Below are 18,754 nucleotides of genomic sequence, written 5' to 3' on the forward strand. Positions count from 1 at the left end.
AAAAGTTCAGCTATGAGTATGAAACTTCTTGCTACTTTGTGTTGTCCTGGTCAAGAAACTAGTGTTTGATTTAACACTACCAAACCAAGTTACAGGATCTAACCAGACTCAAACACATAAATATTTACTATTACCTCATGAAGTTTGTTTTATAAATCAATGACGCAAGCACTCTATTACAAACGTTACTGCAAGTAAAAAAAAACCGCTAAGTTATAAGCACTTAATATTTCCTTTGAGCCTTTGAGAAACTTTACTTTTGGCCAATAGCCCTTAATAAGTTCAAGTTCTTAAGTTTACCACGTGGAATCGTGAAGGAATATGTTGACTTTCAATGTGTTTAAAGATGATCCATTCTCTAATTGTTAAGTTAAACTTGTGCAGTTGGTAATAAAATTATGTGTACACCGAATGTTGTTGACAAAAGCGAAAACTAAAAGTTGTAAGTCAATTAGTTACAAATATCAGTGCAGTAAAATTTCTATAAACTAAAAGAGGGCGCTAATGTATTATTAAAGTCGTGAGACCCGGCAGTTCGTCTGGTAAATCGTTGTCTGTAAGAACCAGTGCTAGGTAAACGTTAAACGGTAAGTGTATTGATGGTTTTATTGTGAATTATTAAAGTGTAAAACTAATTAATCATGCATGTTAAGAATGGTAGTGATAAATAAAAATGAAAGCAACTACATGAATATTGGAAATTCTGAGATACATCCATGTATCTGTTATTAATGATAACTTAACATAAAAGGTATTTGACAGATTTAAATTATCATACGTACGAGATGAAGCGTGTGGCACGTTCATTCTATAGTACTACAACTTTGAGATTGTAGTAAGTAGTAAAGCAACGTGGCGTTACTAGAAACAAGTTGTAATTGCTAGCTAAGCGGGGTAGCTGGCTATTAAAGTATAATTTGTAGATGTAATCGTGGCATGCTACATTGCCAGATTTCATTTTTTACCCCCCGCTATGTTTACTTTTGTGGATTTCAAGTTAAATATCAAGAATTCATTTAACAAATAATAATTAAAAGGTACCGTGACCTTTGTTCATAAGTTTGCATCTATCAAATAGTAATTATTATTTGATCCGAGGCGTATTGTGAGTAATCAGTTGATGACACGTTAAAAGATACACTAAAAATGAAGTCCGAAGACAAAATAATATTTTACTAAGAAAGGGCTCAGAATCATTCTGGAGATTTAAGGATTATCTTAAAATTTACATGGATAAGTTAAGACTTCAGACTTCAGTTTATTTATTGAAAAAAAGATGGTTAAGTGATGTTAACAGCATTCCTTAAATAACATTTACCCATAGAGTATGGGACCCGTACGTGTGGAACTATTCTTACACTCGCTTGCCCTAGTAAAAATAAATTATGATAAAGAGAGTCTCACATTTTGGTCACATTAGCAGTTTTATATTATGAATTTTAACCAGGTTAAACCAAGACAAATCCAGAATCATGCTGAGCTAGGAAATGTAGCTTATTTTACCAGTTTGTTCACTGAATATTTTTTTTCTCTGAAGGCAAACTTGTATTCTGTGTGCACACTTGACCATATGCTAGTTTCTCATTCAGATTCCTATAGAATATTTTCTATGGGGTCAATAAATAAATCTGATTTGTCCGAGCTATATTATGATGATAAAAGGACAGAATTTTTAAGATTTGAAAGTGATAGTTTTAGTCTTCTAATATGGTGCTTGTTTTATGGAGTGACGTCTTGTTGGCTGTAGTAGAAGCTGACACTTTATACAAGAATTGAAGACGATAATTTATGAATTCGTGAAAAAGTAAACGTGAGGTTTAAGATTTTATTTATACGTTTTATCAAGGGTAGGCATGGAAAAACAGCATGGCAACACTAAATGGCTCTTTATTGTCTGTTTGTTTTATGTTATTATGGCTTTACTGAAATGTAGAATTAATTTTCAATATAAATCTGAAATGTAAACGTTTAGTGAGTTGTACAGAGACATTCAGATGTCTTATGTTTTTCTGCTAAAGATACATCTATGAATTGAAAGTCGTTCTGACTTAGTGAAAGTACCAGATGGTATCTGTGTGAATATATTCTTCATAGCACGGTTTCAATATTATGTTTGTATAGAATTCTCTATATGCTTATCTACAGTTTTTTCAACATCATCATGTATCGTATCTGATATTTCCTCTAACATGAACTGTTGCAAAATCAGAAGTGTAATGTGAAACGTTCCAAACTCTGACGTTAAATTAATTAATGATACCATGTTTAATGACTAAGGTTTTAGCATGTGGACTTTGATCTCCACCTGTACTAATAGGTTTCAGGACATCCAAAATGCTCAAGAACCCTTTTTATCTTAACTTGTAACATACATACCAGTACTGCTATATTATATATTTTATCTTGAATATAACCTCTTTTTTAGAAAAATTCTTGCGTTGTGTTTGTAATTTTTAAACTTGTTGAAAGTTAATGTGAAATATTATTATTATTAAAAACGCAGAAAATTTTTGTCAAATACACATACATAGAATCTTACTAAAGAAAATAGTGATTTATCATTTTTTTATCTTGATAAAATTCACTATAAGCGTAATTCATTGTGTTTTATTATAAATACAGTGTGTAATCATACAACGAGCCTCTATCGCCATGCATTTTACCACAAGTTCATGGTTTAGTGAAGTGAATGGTTATGTTGGTGAGTTCAAGAATATTTAATACAGCTCTGTTAATAGAGACAACGGGTGTACGCAGTACTCCAGATTCATAGAGACAACGGGTGTACGCAGTACTCCAGATTCATAGAGACAACGGGTGTACGCAGTACTCCAGATTCATAGAGACAACGGGTGCACGCAGTACTCCAGGATAATAGGAACAACGGGTGTACCGAATACTTTAAAACTTTATCCCTATTAAATAGCCTATAACCATGTATTTGAAGAAATCTTCTGTCATCAAAATCATCTACATTTAACAATGTTTCAGTTATTCCCATTATATCAAAAATCAATCTTCCATTCCAACACTAAAGTTATCTATTTTATTTCTAGCATTACAATAGTTACAATTAAACCTAGCGTTATAACTCTTCTATACTTATTTCTTATGTTAAACTTTTCTCAGCTTCTTACTGTTTTTTGTATTCAGTTTTCCTGGCCCTCACCACTCTCATGGGTTAAAACCTCCCTTACAGCTGAGTTAATAGCAAACAAGCCAGCCCCTAGCCTATTGGAATATATGGTTTACATGGATCCCACTAGTTGAACCCCCCCCCCCCCTTTCCTTCATCTGTTCATTTCTACATACGAACCTAAGCCCAGCATCATATAGTTCGAGTGGTCTATATGAACTTCATTCTCACAGTTAATTCTAGGCAGTGTTCTTGACACAATTAAGTTATGACCTGTTTCTTTAAATAATTTTATCAACTATTTGTACGTATTAATTAGCTCCTCTAACCTAACTTTTCCTTCATCATTAGCCCATACATGCACCACGAAAAGTTTGCATCTCTTCTAGCTCTTATAATGGGGCAAGTATAACCACCGTTACCTTTGTACTAACCTCTCACGGCTAAAATAAATAAATTTTGTGAAATCAGGCTTGACCAACAACAACAAAAAAGTACAGTCGAGGTAGTCAAACGTCATGAAATTCCTTTATGAGTCAATCAAAATTAAGATCATTCATGAAATAAATTCGTGGCATATTCATAAAATAATTATTCGTAAAAATCAGTAAGATAAACAACAACTAATATACATAAAAACTAGTGTGTTTTGGTAACACTACGTCCCAAGAACGAGTGTTATTGTAGGAACGTCGAAGTGTTACCTAATTTATTTGTTAGTCTATATACTGAAAATAAAACGTACAGGCAACAAAACTGGAAAAATTTGTTGATTTCTTAATTTAGAGTCACCGTTCACTGAAGAGGTTTGTTTTTATTAAAAACATTGGTGATACAACAAAAACAATTCAGAAACAATACAAGTTTAATATTGAATCTATATTTACTTTCATGATAAATTGTAGACACTTGACTGTAGGCTAGGTGATCCCACACTACGTCTTGGAGCTTCTTATACCAACACTAAACCTTCACCAAAATTGTAATGAACAGACAGTAATTGAACTATTCTATTTGTACAAATGCATTTTAGGTTTTATGACTTGTCCTATTTCGAGGAGTCAAGTGTGACGAGAAACACAGTCTTTTATATAGGTTAATGAATTTATCAGTTACAAAACAGTCAACTAATCCTCCATGTACCTTTATAATAGTTAGTATACTAATTATTATTGATTATTAATTAGTAACTTATTTCTTATTTACAATTCTTCTCACTTCTTGAATCTGTAAACAGATTTTTATTGTCATATCTTTTTTTCTGCTCTTTCTTCCTGCAATAAAATATTCACAAATCGATTTTAAAGAATACTCTAGTTTTATAGAACATGACCTCCTGATACTCTAGTTTCTTATCAAATCTAAACATTTTGACGACATTTCATTAAGCACCACACCAGAATATTTCTCTTTTACTAGATCGTTTGTGTTCTGCTAAAAGATTGAAGTTTCCCTACCGGAGATGCGTGTATTCCACACTTCATTGTTAAAATATATTTGCTCTGATAATAAAAGAAATAGACCCAATAATATCAGTTACATATAGATTACTTACATAATAAATTTAACGAAGTATCAGAAATGGTGTTCATTCCCTTTTATAAAGAAATACATGTACCAACATCCTTCTTTTCAGGACACACATATACGCCTTGACCTAATTGGCTCCAGGCAAAACTAAAAGTATGTGATTCACTTGTACATATACTGCGTCTCAGCCGAAAGCTAATTTTCTAAGTGGGAAGGTACCTAACTCTCACTCTTATTGGCTAATTCGTTGTAGTCCTGTACAGTCTGATTAAATTAAACATGCTTTCAACCGTAGATGTGAAGCTAGACTAGATTATTCTGTGTTATTAAATGTTAGTTTTTGTAAATTCTGTATCACATTAAACAGTAAGTCTCGTGTCCTTTGGTAGTTTTGTTGTAAAAATAAAATTGTTTGCTCTCATGGGTAGAATATTGTGGATGTGAGAAGCTTAGAACTGTATTGTAGGTTCGTACTGAAGAAATTACGTGAACTGTAAAAATACTTATATTATGAGCAATTATAGAACTGTTACATTTTGTGAGTGGAAAAAGGGGTTGAAACTTGTAATTTAAAAATGTCAAAACTTGTGTGTAGTTATTAAATATTGTATATGTGTGTGTGTTTCTTATAGCAAAGCCACATCGGGCTATCTGCTGAGCCCACCGAGGGGAATCGGACCCCTGATTTTAGCGTTGTAAATCCGTAGACTAACCGCTGTAATAGTGGGGGCAGTTATTAAATAACAGAACAAGTTGATGAATGAACATCAAAGTATTACCTAATTTAGTTGTTAATCTATGTACGTCTGTTTCTTCATCTGAGGAGAGTAGTATTTGTTGTACAAGACATCTTTCCACTTTAACTAGAAGACTGATTTCACATTACAAATACTATTTTCTTCTGTTTCTTATAACTGACTTTCAAGGATATAGCGAACACTTAGTTGATATAAAATATGAATAAGGCACAAGGACACCATATTACTTTCATAATCGACTCAATATAATTTTTTCATGCTTGATAAAAGAAAAGAACAACATCATGGACAACACTAGTCTCACATTCCTACAAGTTTCAGACTATCAGGGAAATAAATACATGTGATTAGGTCAGTAAAGGTAATTTAAGTTAATTAGTAACATTAACAAGAGTTACTTTCATCATTAATATCAATGACAAATCTACCTTGTTACTTAGTTTTATAATTAGATTTTCTGCCAAACATTCATTTCTTCATAGAGAAAGTAATATAACTTTTCATAAGAGAATGATCAAAATATAATTTGTTGTATTTGGGTTCTCCCATGGAAACACTGATATCACCATCTAGATCATTACCATAGGTACGTTGATATTACCATCTAGATCATTACCGTAGTTACGTTGATATTACCATCTAGATCATTACCGAAGTTACTTTGATATTACCATCTAGATCATTACCGTAGGTACGTTGATATTACCATATAGATCATTACCGAAGTTACGTTGATATTACCATCTAGATCATTACCGAAGTTACTTTGATATTACCATCTAGATCATTACCGTAGGTACGTTGATATTACCATATAGATCATTACCGAAGTTACGTTGATATTACCATCTAGATCATTACCGTAGTTACTTTGATATTACCATCTAGATCATTACCGTAGGTACGTTGATATTACCATCTAGATCATTACCGAAGTTACGTTGATATTACCATCTAGATCATTACCGTAGGTACGTTGAGATTACCATCTAGATCATTACCGTAGGTACGTTGATATTACCATCTAGATCATTACCATAGGTACGTTGATATTACCATCTAGATCATTACTATAGGTACGTTGATATTACCATGTAGATCATTACCATAGGTACGTTGATATTACCATATAGATCATTACCATAGGTACGTTGATATTACGATCTAGATCATTACCGTAGTTACGTTGATATTACCATGTAGATCATTACCATAGGTACGTTGATATTACCATCTGGATCATTATCGTAGTTACGTTGATATTACCATCTAGATCATTACCGTAGGTACGTTGATATTACCATGCAGATCATTACCGTAGGTACGTTGATATTACCATGTAGATCATTATCGTAGGTACGTTGATATTACCATGTAGATCAGTACCATAGGTACGTTGATATTACTGTCTAGCTTATTGGCATAGATACAGTGATATTCGACTCTAGATCACTGCCATGGATATCTTATTCTTACAATAGAGCACTGTAACGGGTACATATAGGTGGCACCTTTCCTCCCTCGACAGTCTTCGGTTTCACTTTTGAAAGGGTGTTATTACATAACTGTTTTTGACGAACGTATATTCAGTAAGCAATTGTTCAATTATTAAAATAAATTTTTGCGTTTAAATTTGTAGTTTTATGAAATAAATGCATGCATGGTTTCCTTACTTTATATTACTTTTAATCGGGTAATTAATCTGTGAACTGTTTTTGTAATTAACTTTATTGTTTACATGAGAAGCAGTAAAGATGATATATATAATTGTACAAAAGCAGATCATGTGTGTTTGTAGATCTAAAAATAAACCTGGCACTGGAGGAGTCGTTTATCAAGAATACTAGTCATAGTGAAAGAGTAAAGGACTTAACTCTTTGGCTTATTACATTAATCACATAAACACTGGAGTATTTTTATTGTTTGTAGATTTCATAATTAATAAAATATTTTGTTTTGTATCTCAGCTTTCCTAATTCACATTCCAGTGACCAAAGTTACGAACTGAAGACTCCAGTTTTTCTAATTGTAAAGCATTCGCTTGTTTTCAATGTGTATCACGAGCCAAGTAGTTCATGGCATATATCAAAATAGTTCCAACTCTGACCGACACAGATATTTTACTAGTCACAAACGTTTCTGGTACTGTACCGAAAAACGTCATTGAATCCTGGTTTGAGCTTTCTATTTTCATATTTGTATATGCTAATATAACAACTTGAAAAAAGACGTTATTGAAAGCGTGAATATATTTTTACGATATATAAAAGTTAATTAACACTTTTACTTATGATATTTCTCTTTCCCGTATTAAAAACAATAATTAAATAGGTTTTTTTGTGTTTATTTTTCAAAAATTAGAATACAGATGTTATGATGTGGAAATTCAGCCAAACAACCGGAAGTGTGAAATTCGGTCATTTATTTAGAAATTGCAACTTTGATATTGGTCTTAGATGTAGCAGCACGGGAAAAGTAAGTTGGAGAATGTTTCTGGTTTTTAATATGCACGGTAATCAAGCTGTTGACGATCACATAGTTGCTGTTAATGTATACTTTTGTAATAAACACAAGTTATTTTCTTGACCAGAACTAGCATTCGTAAAATGCTGTGATTCCCATTACACTTTCTTCCTTTACTGTAATGAATTCTCTCATTAATATTCTGTTGTATAAAACTGTACAAATCAGGTACTTCAACATCACAGTGTTCTGAAAGTATACCAGTTTATTACTTGAAGATTACGAGAAATGTGATTATTTACTTCTTAGTTCTCATTTGTATTTGTAACATTCTAAACTTGGGCTTGTTGTCGTCAAAGTTATTACAGTTAGTATAGTTTAACTAAGTATAAATCTGCTTTGTCTCTTTAAGTTTTTAAAATAATTTACATCATTCAGATACACTTGAGTCCACGGAAATTAGCAGCATGCATAAATAGTTTTAAGAGACTTTAAGGCACTGAAATATACAAAATTATTTATTACTGAATAAAAATAGTAAACTGTATGCGAACGTGCTTGAGTTTTTAGTACTTTTTTGAAATTCATTGTTTGTTTGTGGATGTAGAACATCAAAGTTTATAGGATGTGTACATATTGGCTTCACCAGCCAGATGTATTCTGTTCTTGAAGCCTAACATACTTTGCTAAGTTCTGCCAACAAACATGTCTACATAACTAAATATGCTAGTGGTAAAACATTAGGCAGCTGATTGCCTTTTGTTGTGATATCAGTCTTTGTCATGTCTGAAGATATTCTCAGATGATGATTTGATATTCACTCAAACATCTTAGCATGTCACAAGTATAGTACTTCATTATTTCTTATTTAAAGCCAGAGCATATGTTTACAGTATAAGCCACAATTTTGTACAGGTTTCTGTATCACTTGCTTGAATAGGCTACATTTCTAGAAATATGTACAGAAATTAGCACAAACTAGCTTGAAATGTTTAAACAAAGGTTGCATTATGTCTGTCTGAAAGTATTTGCATGTTTAATAGCTAGTAATTTAGTGATGAATATAATTAACTACATGCAGTGATATTTATAAAAACATTATCAGAATATACCAGAATAAAGATATATCCCATACTAGTTATTGAAGGTTGAAATTACTAGCTACCTCAGCTATAAAATTAGATCAATTCTAGAACACCAGTCATACAGAACTTTCTAACACTATAGAAACATGTTACTGTTCTGTATGACTATGTGTTACATCATAGAATCAAGTGTGAAGGTTTCTTGTAAGACTTGTGCCTTCACCACTAACAAGTTTTTGTGATGTAGATCTGAGTCATACAGAATAGGAACCTGTTTCTATGGTAAAGGCATAATTCGTACAAGAAATCTTTACCTGTGTTTCTAATGTGTAACAGAGTCATACAGAACATTCTAACACATGTTTGTATGGTGTAGAATTAAGTCGTATTGAACAATTTAACATGTATTTTCATCAATAGTTCTGTGAATAATTTTTAGTTGGTAGCAATAAGACGAGAAGATGCTTCTGTGTGGGAACGTCGAGCACCACTGGCCCCTAGTCATGTTAAAAAAGTTGGTGCGAAAAGGTATAAAAGTGATAGTTCAACCCTCAAACAGAAGAGCTTATCCTATGTTGGTAAGTAAGGATGTACAAACTTGATGTTAGTTTAATATAAATAAACTGTTTTATAATTAAGTTGATGTAATGTAAATAGTTTTATAATTAAGTTAATGTAATGTAACTAAATTACACTATGTAACAAAATTTTTACTTTTTCTTGTTCCTGGGCAGAAAGTGTTATTTTCCAATTGCTTATGCCTAAAGTAAATGGAAAAATCCTATTTTTCTCTTCAAACTTTGCTTTTGTGACCTGGGTAATGAAAGTTTCAAATTTACCAGTTTTCCAGAACATTCCAGGTAGATTCAGTACTGAGTAGCTGAGAGAGACTTTTCTTGAACGTACAAGAATTTTCAAGAAGTTTCTAGAATGTCATAGAATCTGTAAGAATTTTTAAGAATGTTGTAGAACTTTTCCCCTGGCTTATTCGGTGCACTTCAAAAAGGAATACGACAGCATCAAGACCTTGATAGAAATCTTGAAGTATGGTGAGTATGGCTGGGAGGTTATTGGAGACTTCAATGGTGGCATTCCTAATGGGTCTCCAAGGAGGCTTTATTAAGTGTCCATGTTATCTTTGCCTTTGGGACAGCAGGGGCACTGCAGCACACTACAACAGGAAGCACTGGCCACAATGGACTGGTTTCTCTATGGGGAGGCACAATGTCAAATGTCAGCCATTAATGGGCCTCCAGAAGGCATTGTTCCCGCCATTGCACATAAAATTGGGCTGTATGAAACAATTTGTCACAGCTCTTGATAAGGAGTCTGCAGCCTTCAGGTACCTTTGAGGTTTCTTCCCTAAAGCTGTCTGAGGCAAAGGTCAAAGCTGGTGTCTTCATTGGACTGCAAATAAAGAAGATCCTGGAGTACACAGAATTCCCCAAGAAGTTTAGTAGGAAGGAAAAAAAATGCTTGGGGCAGCTTTATTGCAGTGGTTTGGGCTTCTTGGGTAATCATAAGGCCAAAAATTATATGAAACTGGTTGAGGTTCTGGTGAAGAGCTACAGCAAAATGGGCTGCAGGATGTCCCTGAAAGTTCATATCCTTGACACTCATCTTGATAAATTCAAGGAGAACATGGGAACATACTCAGAAGAGCAGGGTGAGCACTTCCACCAATGTATACTGGACTTTGAATGCTGCTACCAAGGAGTGTGTAATGAAAACAGGATGGGAGACTATGTTTGGGGGCTGATACGTGAAAGTGATTTACATTACAGTCTCAAAACTTTTACTTCTAAACATTTTTGTGTAACTTTAGTACAAATACATGTAAATCTTGATTCATATATTGTTTTATTCAGACCTTATGTAAGTGAAAATGTGCAAATTTGCCTGTTTTACATAGAAAATAGGTTAATTTCTAAATTTCATTATTATAAATTTCAGCTCACAAAAGCAAAGTTTGAAGGGAATAATGGCCATTTTTTGTATTTTTACAACATAAGCAATTAAGAAATAAGACATACTCTTCAGGAACAAAACTTGTGTTACATAGTGTTATGTTTTATAATTAAGTTTATTAGTTTAATGTAAATAAATTATATATATTCAATAATTAAGTTAAACATTTTAAGTTGTTTTTTCAAAATTCCCTTAATTTGAAGTTTGCATCTGTTTTTTGTTTTTGTAATTTGTATAATTTATATAATAAAACATTATAATTTCAGGTTAACAAAGAGTTTGCAACTGACCACTGCTGGGCACATGTCTTAGGGATGAGAGTATAAACAGGTGTGGGTGGTAAGGGGCATTGCAGTTGAATGTTAGGTTATTAATTAGTATAGATATAAAGATGTTCTTTTATATTGGTTTTGGTTATTGTATAAGTAGGGTTTCTTTGATTTTGGATTTGTTTATGTTTGTTTTCCTACTTAATATCAGGGTGTTTTCTATGGTTATGTTGTGTTTATTTGATTTGCAGTGTTCAAAAATGTGTGAAGGTGTTTGTTTGTGTTCTTTGAATCTGGTTACAATTTCTTTGCTTGTTTCTTCAATATAGAAGTTGTGGCAGTTGTCGTATTGTATTTTATAAATTGTTGGTGTTGTGTTTGACAGTGTAGTTTTTAATGTAGTATAGGTTCCAGTTTTGTTCCTGGTTTTTGGATAAATGTAGTGTTTACTGGAATGTTGTTTTGTTACAAGTTTTTTCCAAATGTTAGTTATTTTTCTCTGATATCAGGAGTATGTGATATACAGCAGTGTAGAGTTTTGTAGTTTGTTGTTTCTGGGATTTATTGTTGACCTTGTTGTTGATTTAGGTGTGTGTGTAATTTTTCATTGGTTTTTTGGAGGAAATTTGTTGTTGATGAAGTGTTTTATTTTGTTGATTTTATCAATAATTTTATCGGGTGAGCATAGTTTTGTGGCTGTGTTTATTTCATTTCTTAATGTGTTGAGTTTTTGTTTTGTTTCATGTACTGAGTTGCAGGGAATGTATAGTCTAGTGTGGGTGATTTTATTGTGAATTTCTGCTTTGAATTGTGTATCAGTTCCAGTGATCTTGAGGTTCAGAAATGCTATTTGGCTAGTTTTTTGTGTTCACAGGTGAACTTAATGTAGGGATGCAAGGAGTTGATGTGGTTGAAAAAACTAAGTGTGTGTTCTGTAGGTGTGAATCTCGCAACTGTGTCATCAATATACCTGTACCAGTATAGTTGTGGGTGTAAGGCTGAATTAATCACTTGAGATTCAATCTTTGTCATAAAAATGTTGGCCAGAACTGGTGACATGGGATTCTCTACATTTAAGCCATTTATTTGTAGGTAGTTTTGGTTATTGAACATAAAGCTATTTTGGTGGTAGTGAATTCTATAAGGGTTGCTAATTGGTTGCTGGGGATGTGTATCAATGGGTTGGGGTCTTGGATATAAAGTTCTAAAGCTATATTGCAGGCTTCAGTTATTGGAACGTCTGTAAAGAGGGAGATTACATCAAAACTGGCCATTAAGGCTTTATGATTTTGTTGATTAAGAATATATTTAAAGTTAAGAGAGTCTTTGAAAAAAGGATCTGGCTGATGTTACATATTTAGAAAATGACCACACTATATATTTACCGAGGTTGTAGTTAAATGATTCATAGGTTGAAATTATGGGTTGTAGTGGAGAATGAAGTTTGTGAGGTTTGGGGGTGCCATATAGTTGTGGTGTGTGTGGATTGGTCTTGGGTAGGTAAGAATAAAGGTTTTCTGAAATTGTGTTGGTTTTTCATTTGTAGTTGTATTTAGTTTAAATAGTTTTCATGGGTTTTGTTGGATTTTTGTGTTTAGTAGTTTAAATTTGTTTGCATCTGATAAGATGTTCATTTTTTGAATGTATTAATTTGTGTTCATTATAACTAACATTGCCTTTATCTGCTTTTAGAATTTTGATTTTGTTATCTTCTTTTAGATTGTTTATATAATTAATATTTTTTGATGTGAGGTTGTTTTTTAATTTCTCTCTTCTGTGAAATTATGTTGATGGTCTTGTGTGAAAATTCTTTGAAAAAGTTGTTTAAGATACTGTTTTGAGGTGTTTCAGGGAAATAGATGTTTTCAGTTCTGCCTGGAAAGTTAGATTGTTGGTTGTCGATGGAATTTTTCTATTCTGCACAAACTGAAAACATCAACAAAGCAATGGAAAACAATCAGCAGAAAGAAGATAACTAACAACCTAACTTTCCAGGTAGAACTGGGGCCCAGTATGGCCAGGTGGTTAAGGCACTCAACTTGTAATCTGAGGGTCTAGGGTTCGAATTCCGATCACATCGAACATGCTCACCCTTTAAACTTTCGGGCTTTATTAAATGGAGGTCAATCCCACTATTTTTTGGTAAAAGAGTAAGTAACCAAAGTGTTGGTGGTGGATGGTGATGACTAGTTGCCTTCCCTCTAGTCTTATACTGCTAAATTAGGGGTGACTAGCACAGAAAGCCCTTGTGTAGCTTTGTGCAAAATTCAAAAAGAAACAGAACATTACTAAATTAAGGATGGCTAGTGCAGATAGCCCTTGTATAGCTTTTCATGAAATTCAAAACATATCAAACCAGGTAGAACTGAAAACATCTATTTCCCTGAAACATCTCAAAACAGTATATTAAACAACTTGTTCAAAGAATTTTCATGCAAAACCATCAACAAAATTTTACAGAAAAGAAAATTAAGAAACAACCTCACATGGAAAGATATTAATTATATAAACAACCTAAATCTGGATAACATGAAACAAAACAAAAACTCAACATATTAAGAAACCAAGTAAACACAGCCACAAAACTATATTCACCTGATAAACAATGAAATCAATAAAATAAAACAATACTTCATCAACATCAACACATTTTCTCCAAAAATCACTGAAAAAATTATACACGCACACCTAGACCAACAATACGGTCAACAATAATTAATCCTAAGAAAAATCAAAATACCAAACCTTATACTGCTGGATACCATATATTCCTGATATCAGAGAAAAAATAACCAACATTTGGAAAAAAACTTGTAACATAATGCAACATTCCAGTGAACATCAAATTTATTCAAAAACCAGGTACAAAACTAAAGTTCATACTGTGTAAAAAACCACACTGACAAACACAACATAATTTATAAAATACAATGCAACAACTTCCATGACTTCTATATTGGAAAAACAAGCAGAATAATGGAAACCAGGTTCAAAGAACACAAAAAACACCTTCACACATTTTTGAACATTTCTAATCAAATAAACTCAACATAAACATAGAAAACACCCAGATGTTAAGTAAGGAAACAAATATAAACAAATGCAAAATCAAAGAATTCCTACTTATACAGCAGCTAAAATCAAAATGAAACCAATATACAGAAACACCTTTTTACCTATACTAATTAATAACCTAATATCCACCTGCAATGCCCCCACAATCTTGTACCCATTTACACTCATTCATTAAGACATGCACCTGGCAATGCTCAGATGTAAACTCTTAGTTAATTTGAAGATGACTTGAGGAGGTTGAAACATTGTTCTCTACTTTGCTGTAATAAAAGTTTTAGTACTCTTGTATCATAACCTTATGTTTTTGATCACAAGTATGGTTGTGGTGAAAATTATAATTACATGTACAGTTTTTATTTATTTAATTTTTTTCGCACCCACCTTCCTGAAAAAAGAAAAATAAATGATATTGTGAAATATCCAATTATTGATGTTTTTAAGTTTTCATTTAACATATTTTGATAGAATATTTATATCAACAGTGTCAATGAATTATATTCAAGATAAAATGTTAGAAATGAACAATAGTTAATAATTGAGTTGAAAATATATATTTTATGACAATGTATTGGTGTTTAGCCTTGATGTTGGTGTATAAGTGGGTGTAGATGAATATGAAAACAGTTGTTGAAAATCATATTCACACTTTCATTAGCTAATTGCAAGTGAATTTTTTGTTTTCTCAGGAAGAGACTGCTTTTATCATCTGAGAATTTTTACTCTCTTAACAAGTCTTAATGGATTTAGTTTTTAAAGCTTTTAAAGAAATTTATTATAGGATGAATATTGATGTTCATTTATTGAAAATGTATTTTTCCTACACTTGAGGTCAGATCTATAAAATCCGAACCTGATTGGTTTGTACTTATTATTGTTTTATCTTGTTAAACCTAACATATAAGGTTCACAAATAAATGCTGTTAAATTGTTTTTTTTTCAGGCTTATGTTAATGCAGGTGCTATTATTCAGGAAGATATTAGTGAAGCTTCCATTATATTTGGAGTGAAACAAGTTCCTGTTGATGCATTACAACCTAATAAAACGTATGTGTTCTTCTCACATACTATCAAAGCTCAAGAAGCTAACATGTCTTTATTGGATGCGATCCTAGAACGAGTAAGTGCACTTATCTCTTGAACCAACTTTTATATTACATCCCATTAATCCAAATATTATGTACAGTTTTGTATCTTGCTAAGAACTGTGTATGTGTATATTTTGTGTATATGTTGATAAAAACATGCTTCAATTTAGGCTTCATTTTGTAAGATTGGTAAACAGATCATAACCACATTAATCAGATTAAATAATTTGTACAGAGGGTTGTAACTAAGAAATTGACATTTTCTTCATTTGACCAATTGTTTCTTTGAATTTTAGAATATCAGGCTTATTGATTATGAAAAAATGGTTGATAGTGGTGGACAGAGAGTTGTAGCTTTCGGAAAGTATGCTGGTGTAGCAGGAATGATAAATATTCTCCATGGACTAGGGTTGAGACTGTTAGCCCTAGGACATCATACACCTTTCATGGTAAGAGTAAAATTTATTTCTGTATTATGGGGAAATGTTTAATTTTTTTTTATTTCTTATTTTTTGTAGTTACTGAATGGTTTATTTAATATATCTTCTGGTTCAAATTTGCAGAGCCTTTTATTTAACTCTGTAGTTTTGTTGTGCCCTTTTCTGCATAATTGTATTGTAATCAGTAATTAACTGCCAGATAAAATTATTACTTTTCATACTTGGTAAAAGCAATACTATATCAATATTACTGGATTTATAATTTTTTTGTTTTTGTTGCTTGGTAAGTTGTGGCTGTTGACTACACATTCTGATTAATGGTACTCCTTGAGTCTAAAGGTTTTTCTTGATGCAGTTTCATAAAAAAAACAAGTGTTAAGTTGCTGTAGATAGTAGAAATTCACTAATTATGTCTTTTCTTTAAGGAAAATATTTCATAATTTTATATAATACTGTATTATAAGTGCATAATTTATTTTTTCTGCATAATTGTCATATAATCAGTAGTTTAATAACATAAAATTATCTATTCTTTTGCTGTTGAAAACTGTGACTATGAATTATTTACAGTGTGTATTGTTAGACATTTGTTGTTGGTGTTGTAGACATAACACAAGTACAAATGGTATCAAAGGTGCATTCTTTTTGTGTTGCACATATTTACTAGATATTACACAGTTACCTGTGATATTAGAGGTGCCCAGTGTTGGCATTGGTGTGAGACTTGGAAATCAAAAATATTCATTCCACCCCAATCTGTATTGACAAACAAAAAATTAGTTTACATATTTCTTCATGTGGTTGGCAGTTACGTTTCATAAACTTCTAAAAATATATAACTTTTTTAAGTCATGTTGTACAACTAGATCACCACTAGACAGGTGTGTTTCCAACTAGATCACCATGAGACACGTGTGTTTATTGATGTTGTACTACTAGATCACCATGAGACACGTGTGTTTATTGATGTTGTACAACTAGATCACCACGAGACACGTGTGTTTATTGATGATGTACAACTAGATCACCACGAGACACGTGTGTTTATTGATGATGTACAACTAGAGCACCACGAGACACGTGTGTTTATTGATGATGTACAACTAGAGCACCACGAGACACGTGTGTTTATTGATGTTGTACAACTAGAGCACCACGAGACACGTGTGTTTATTGATGTTGTACAACTAGAGCACCACGAGACACGTGTGTTTATTGATGTTGTACAACTAGAGCACCACGAGACACGTGTGTTTATTGATGTTGTACAACTAGAGCACCACGAGACACGTGTGTTTGTTGATGTTGTACAAATATATCACCACGAGACACGTGTGTTTGTTGATGATGTACAAATATATCACCACGAGACACGTGTGTTTGTTGATGATGTACAAATATATCACCACGAGACACGCGTGTGTTTGTTGATGATGTACAAATATATCACCACGAGACACGCGTGTGTTTGTTGATGATGTACAAATATATCACCACGAGACACGCGTGTGTTTGTTGATGATGTACAAATATATCACCACGAGACACGCGGTGTTTGTTGATGATGTACAAATATATCACCACGAGACACGTGTGTTTGTTGATGATGTACAAATATATCACCACGAGACACGTGTGTTTGTTGATGATGTACAAATATATCACCACGAGACACGTGTGTTTGTTGATGATGTACAAATATATCACCACGAGACACGTGTTGTTTGTTGATGATGTACAAATATATCACCACGAGACACGTGTTGTTTGTTGATGTTGTACAACTGGAGCACCACGAGACACGTGTTGTTTGTTGATGTTGTACAACTGGAGCACCACGAGACACGTGTTGTTTATTGATGTTGTACAACTGGAGCACCACGAGACCGCGTGTTGTTTATTGATGTTGTACAACTGGAGCACCACGAGACACGCGTGTTGTTTATTGATGTTGTACAACTGGAGCACCACGAGACATGTGTTGTTTATTGATGTTGTACAACTGGAGCACCACGAGACACGTGTTGTTTATTGATGTTGTACAACTGGAGCACCACGAGACACGTGTTGTTTATTGATGTTGTACAACTGGAGCACCACGAGACCGCGTGTTGTTTATTGATGTTGTACAACTGGAGCACCACGAGACACGTGTTGTTTATTGATGTTGTACAACTGGAGCACCACGAGACACGCGTGTTGTTTATTGATGTTGTACAACTGGAGCACCACGAGACACGCGTGTTGTTTATTGATGTTGTACAACTGGAGCACCACGAGACACGCGTGTTGTTTATTGATGTTGTACAACTGGAGCACCACGAGACACGCGTGTTGTTTATTGATGTTGTACAACTGGAGCACCACGAGACAGGTGTGTTTATTGATGTTGTACAACTGGAGCACCACGAGACACGCGTGTTGTTTATTGATGTTGTACAACTGGAGCACCACGAGACACGCGTTGTTTATTGATGTTGTACAACTGGAGCACCACGAGACACGTGTTGTTTATTGATGTTGTACAACTGGAGCACCACGAGACACGTGTTGTTTATTGATGTTGTACAACTGGAGCACCACGAGACACGTGTTGTTTATTGATGTTGTACAACTGGAGCACCACGAGACACGTGTTGTTTATTGATGTTGTACAACTGGAGCACCACGAGACACGTGTTGTTTATTGATGTTGTACAACTGGAGCACCACGAGACACGCGTGTTGTTTATTGATGTTGTACAACTGGAGCACCACGAGACACGTGTTGTTTATTGATGTTGTACAACTGGAGCCCACGAGACCGCGTGTTGTTTATTGATGTTGTACAACTGGAGCACCACGAGACAGGTGTGTTTATTGATGTTGTACAACTGGAGCACCACGAGACACGTGTTGTTTATTGATGTTGTACAACTGGAGCACCACGAGACACGTGTTGTTTA

The 18,754-nt window shown here is 33.4% G+C and overlaps 1 protein-coding gene across 1 annotated transcript in view; it reads left to right on the forward strand.

The window, feature by feature from the left end:
* The first annotated feature begins 465 nt into the window (after positions 1 to 465).
* The window catches only part of LKRSDH (lysine ketoglutarate reductase/saccharopine dehydrogenase), a 74,468-nt gene continuing 56,179 nt past the window's right edge, over positions 466 to 18,754 (forward strand). Inside the window, 6 exon segments of the mRNA XM_076479415.1 lie at positions 466 to 587; positions 7,786 to 7,899; positions 9,412 to 9,480; positions 9,482 to 9,550; positions 15,225 to 15,401; positions 15,666 to 15,818. Coding sequence (XP_076335530.1) covers positions 7,798 to 7,899; positions 9,412 to 9,480; positions 9,482 to 9,550; positions 15,225 to 15,401; positions 15,666 to 15,818 — 570 coding nt within the window. The 5' untranslated portion in view covers positions 466 to 587; positions 7,786 to 7,797.

The sequence above is a fragment of the Tachypleus tridentatus genome, chromosome 13 (genome assembly GCF_004210375.1).
Source record: "Tachypleus tridentatus isolate NWPU-2018 chromosome 13, ASM421037v1, whole genome shotgun sequence".
Taxonomy (NCBI): Eukaryota; Metazoa; Arthropoda; class Merostomata; order Xiphosura; family Limulidae; genus Tachypleus; species Tachypleus tridentatus.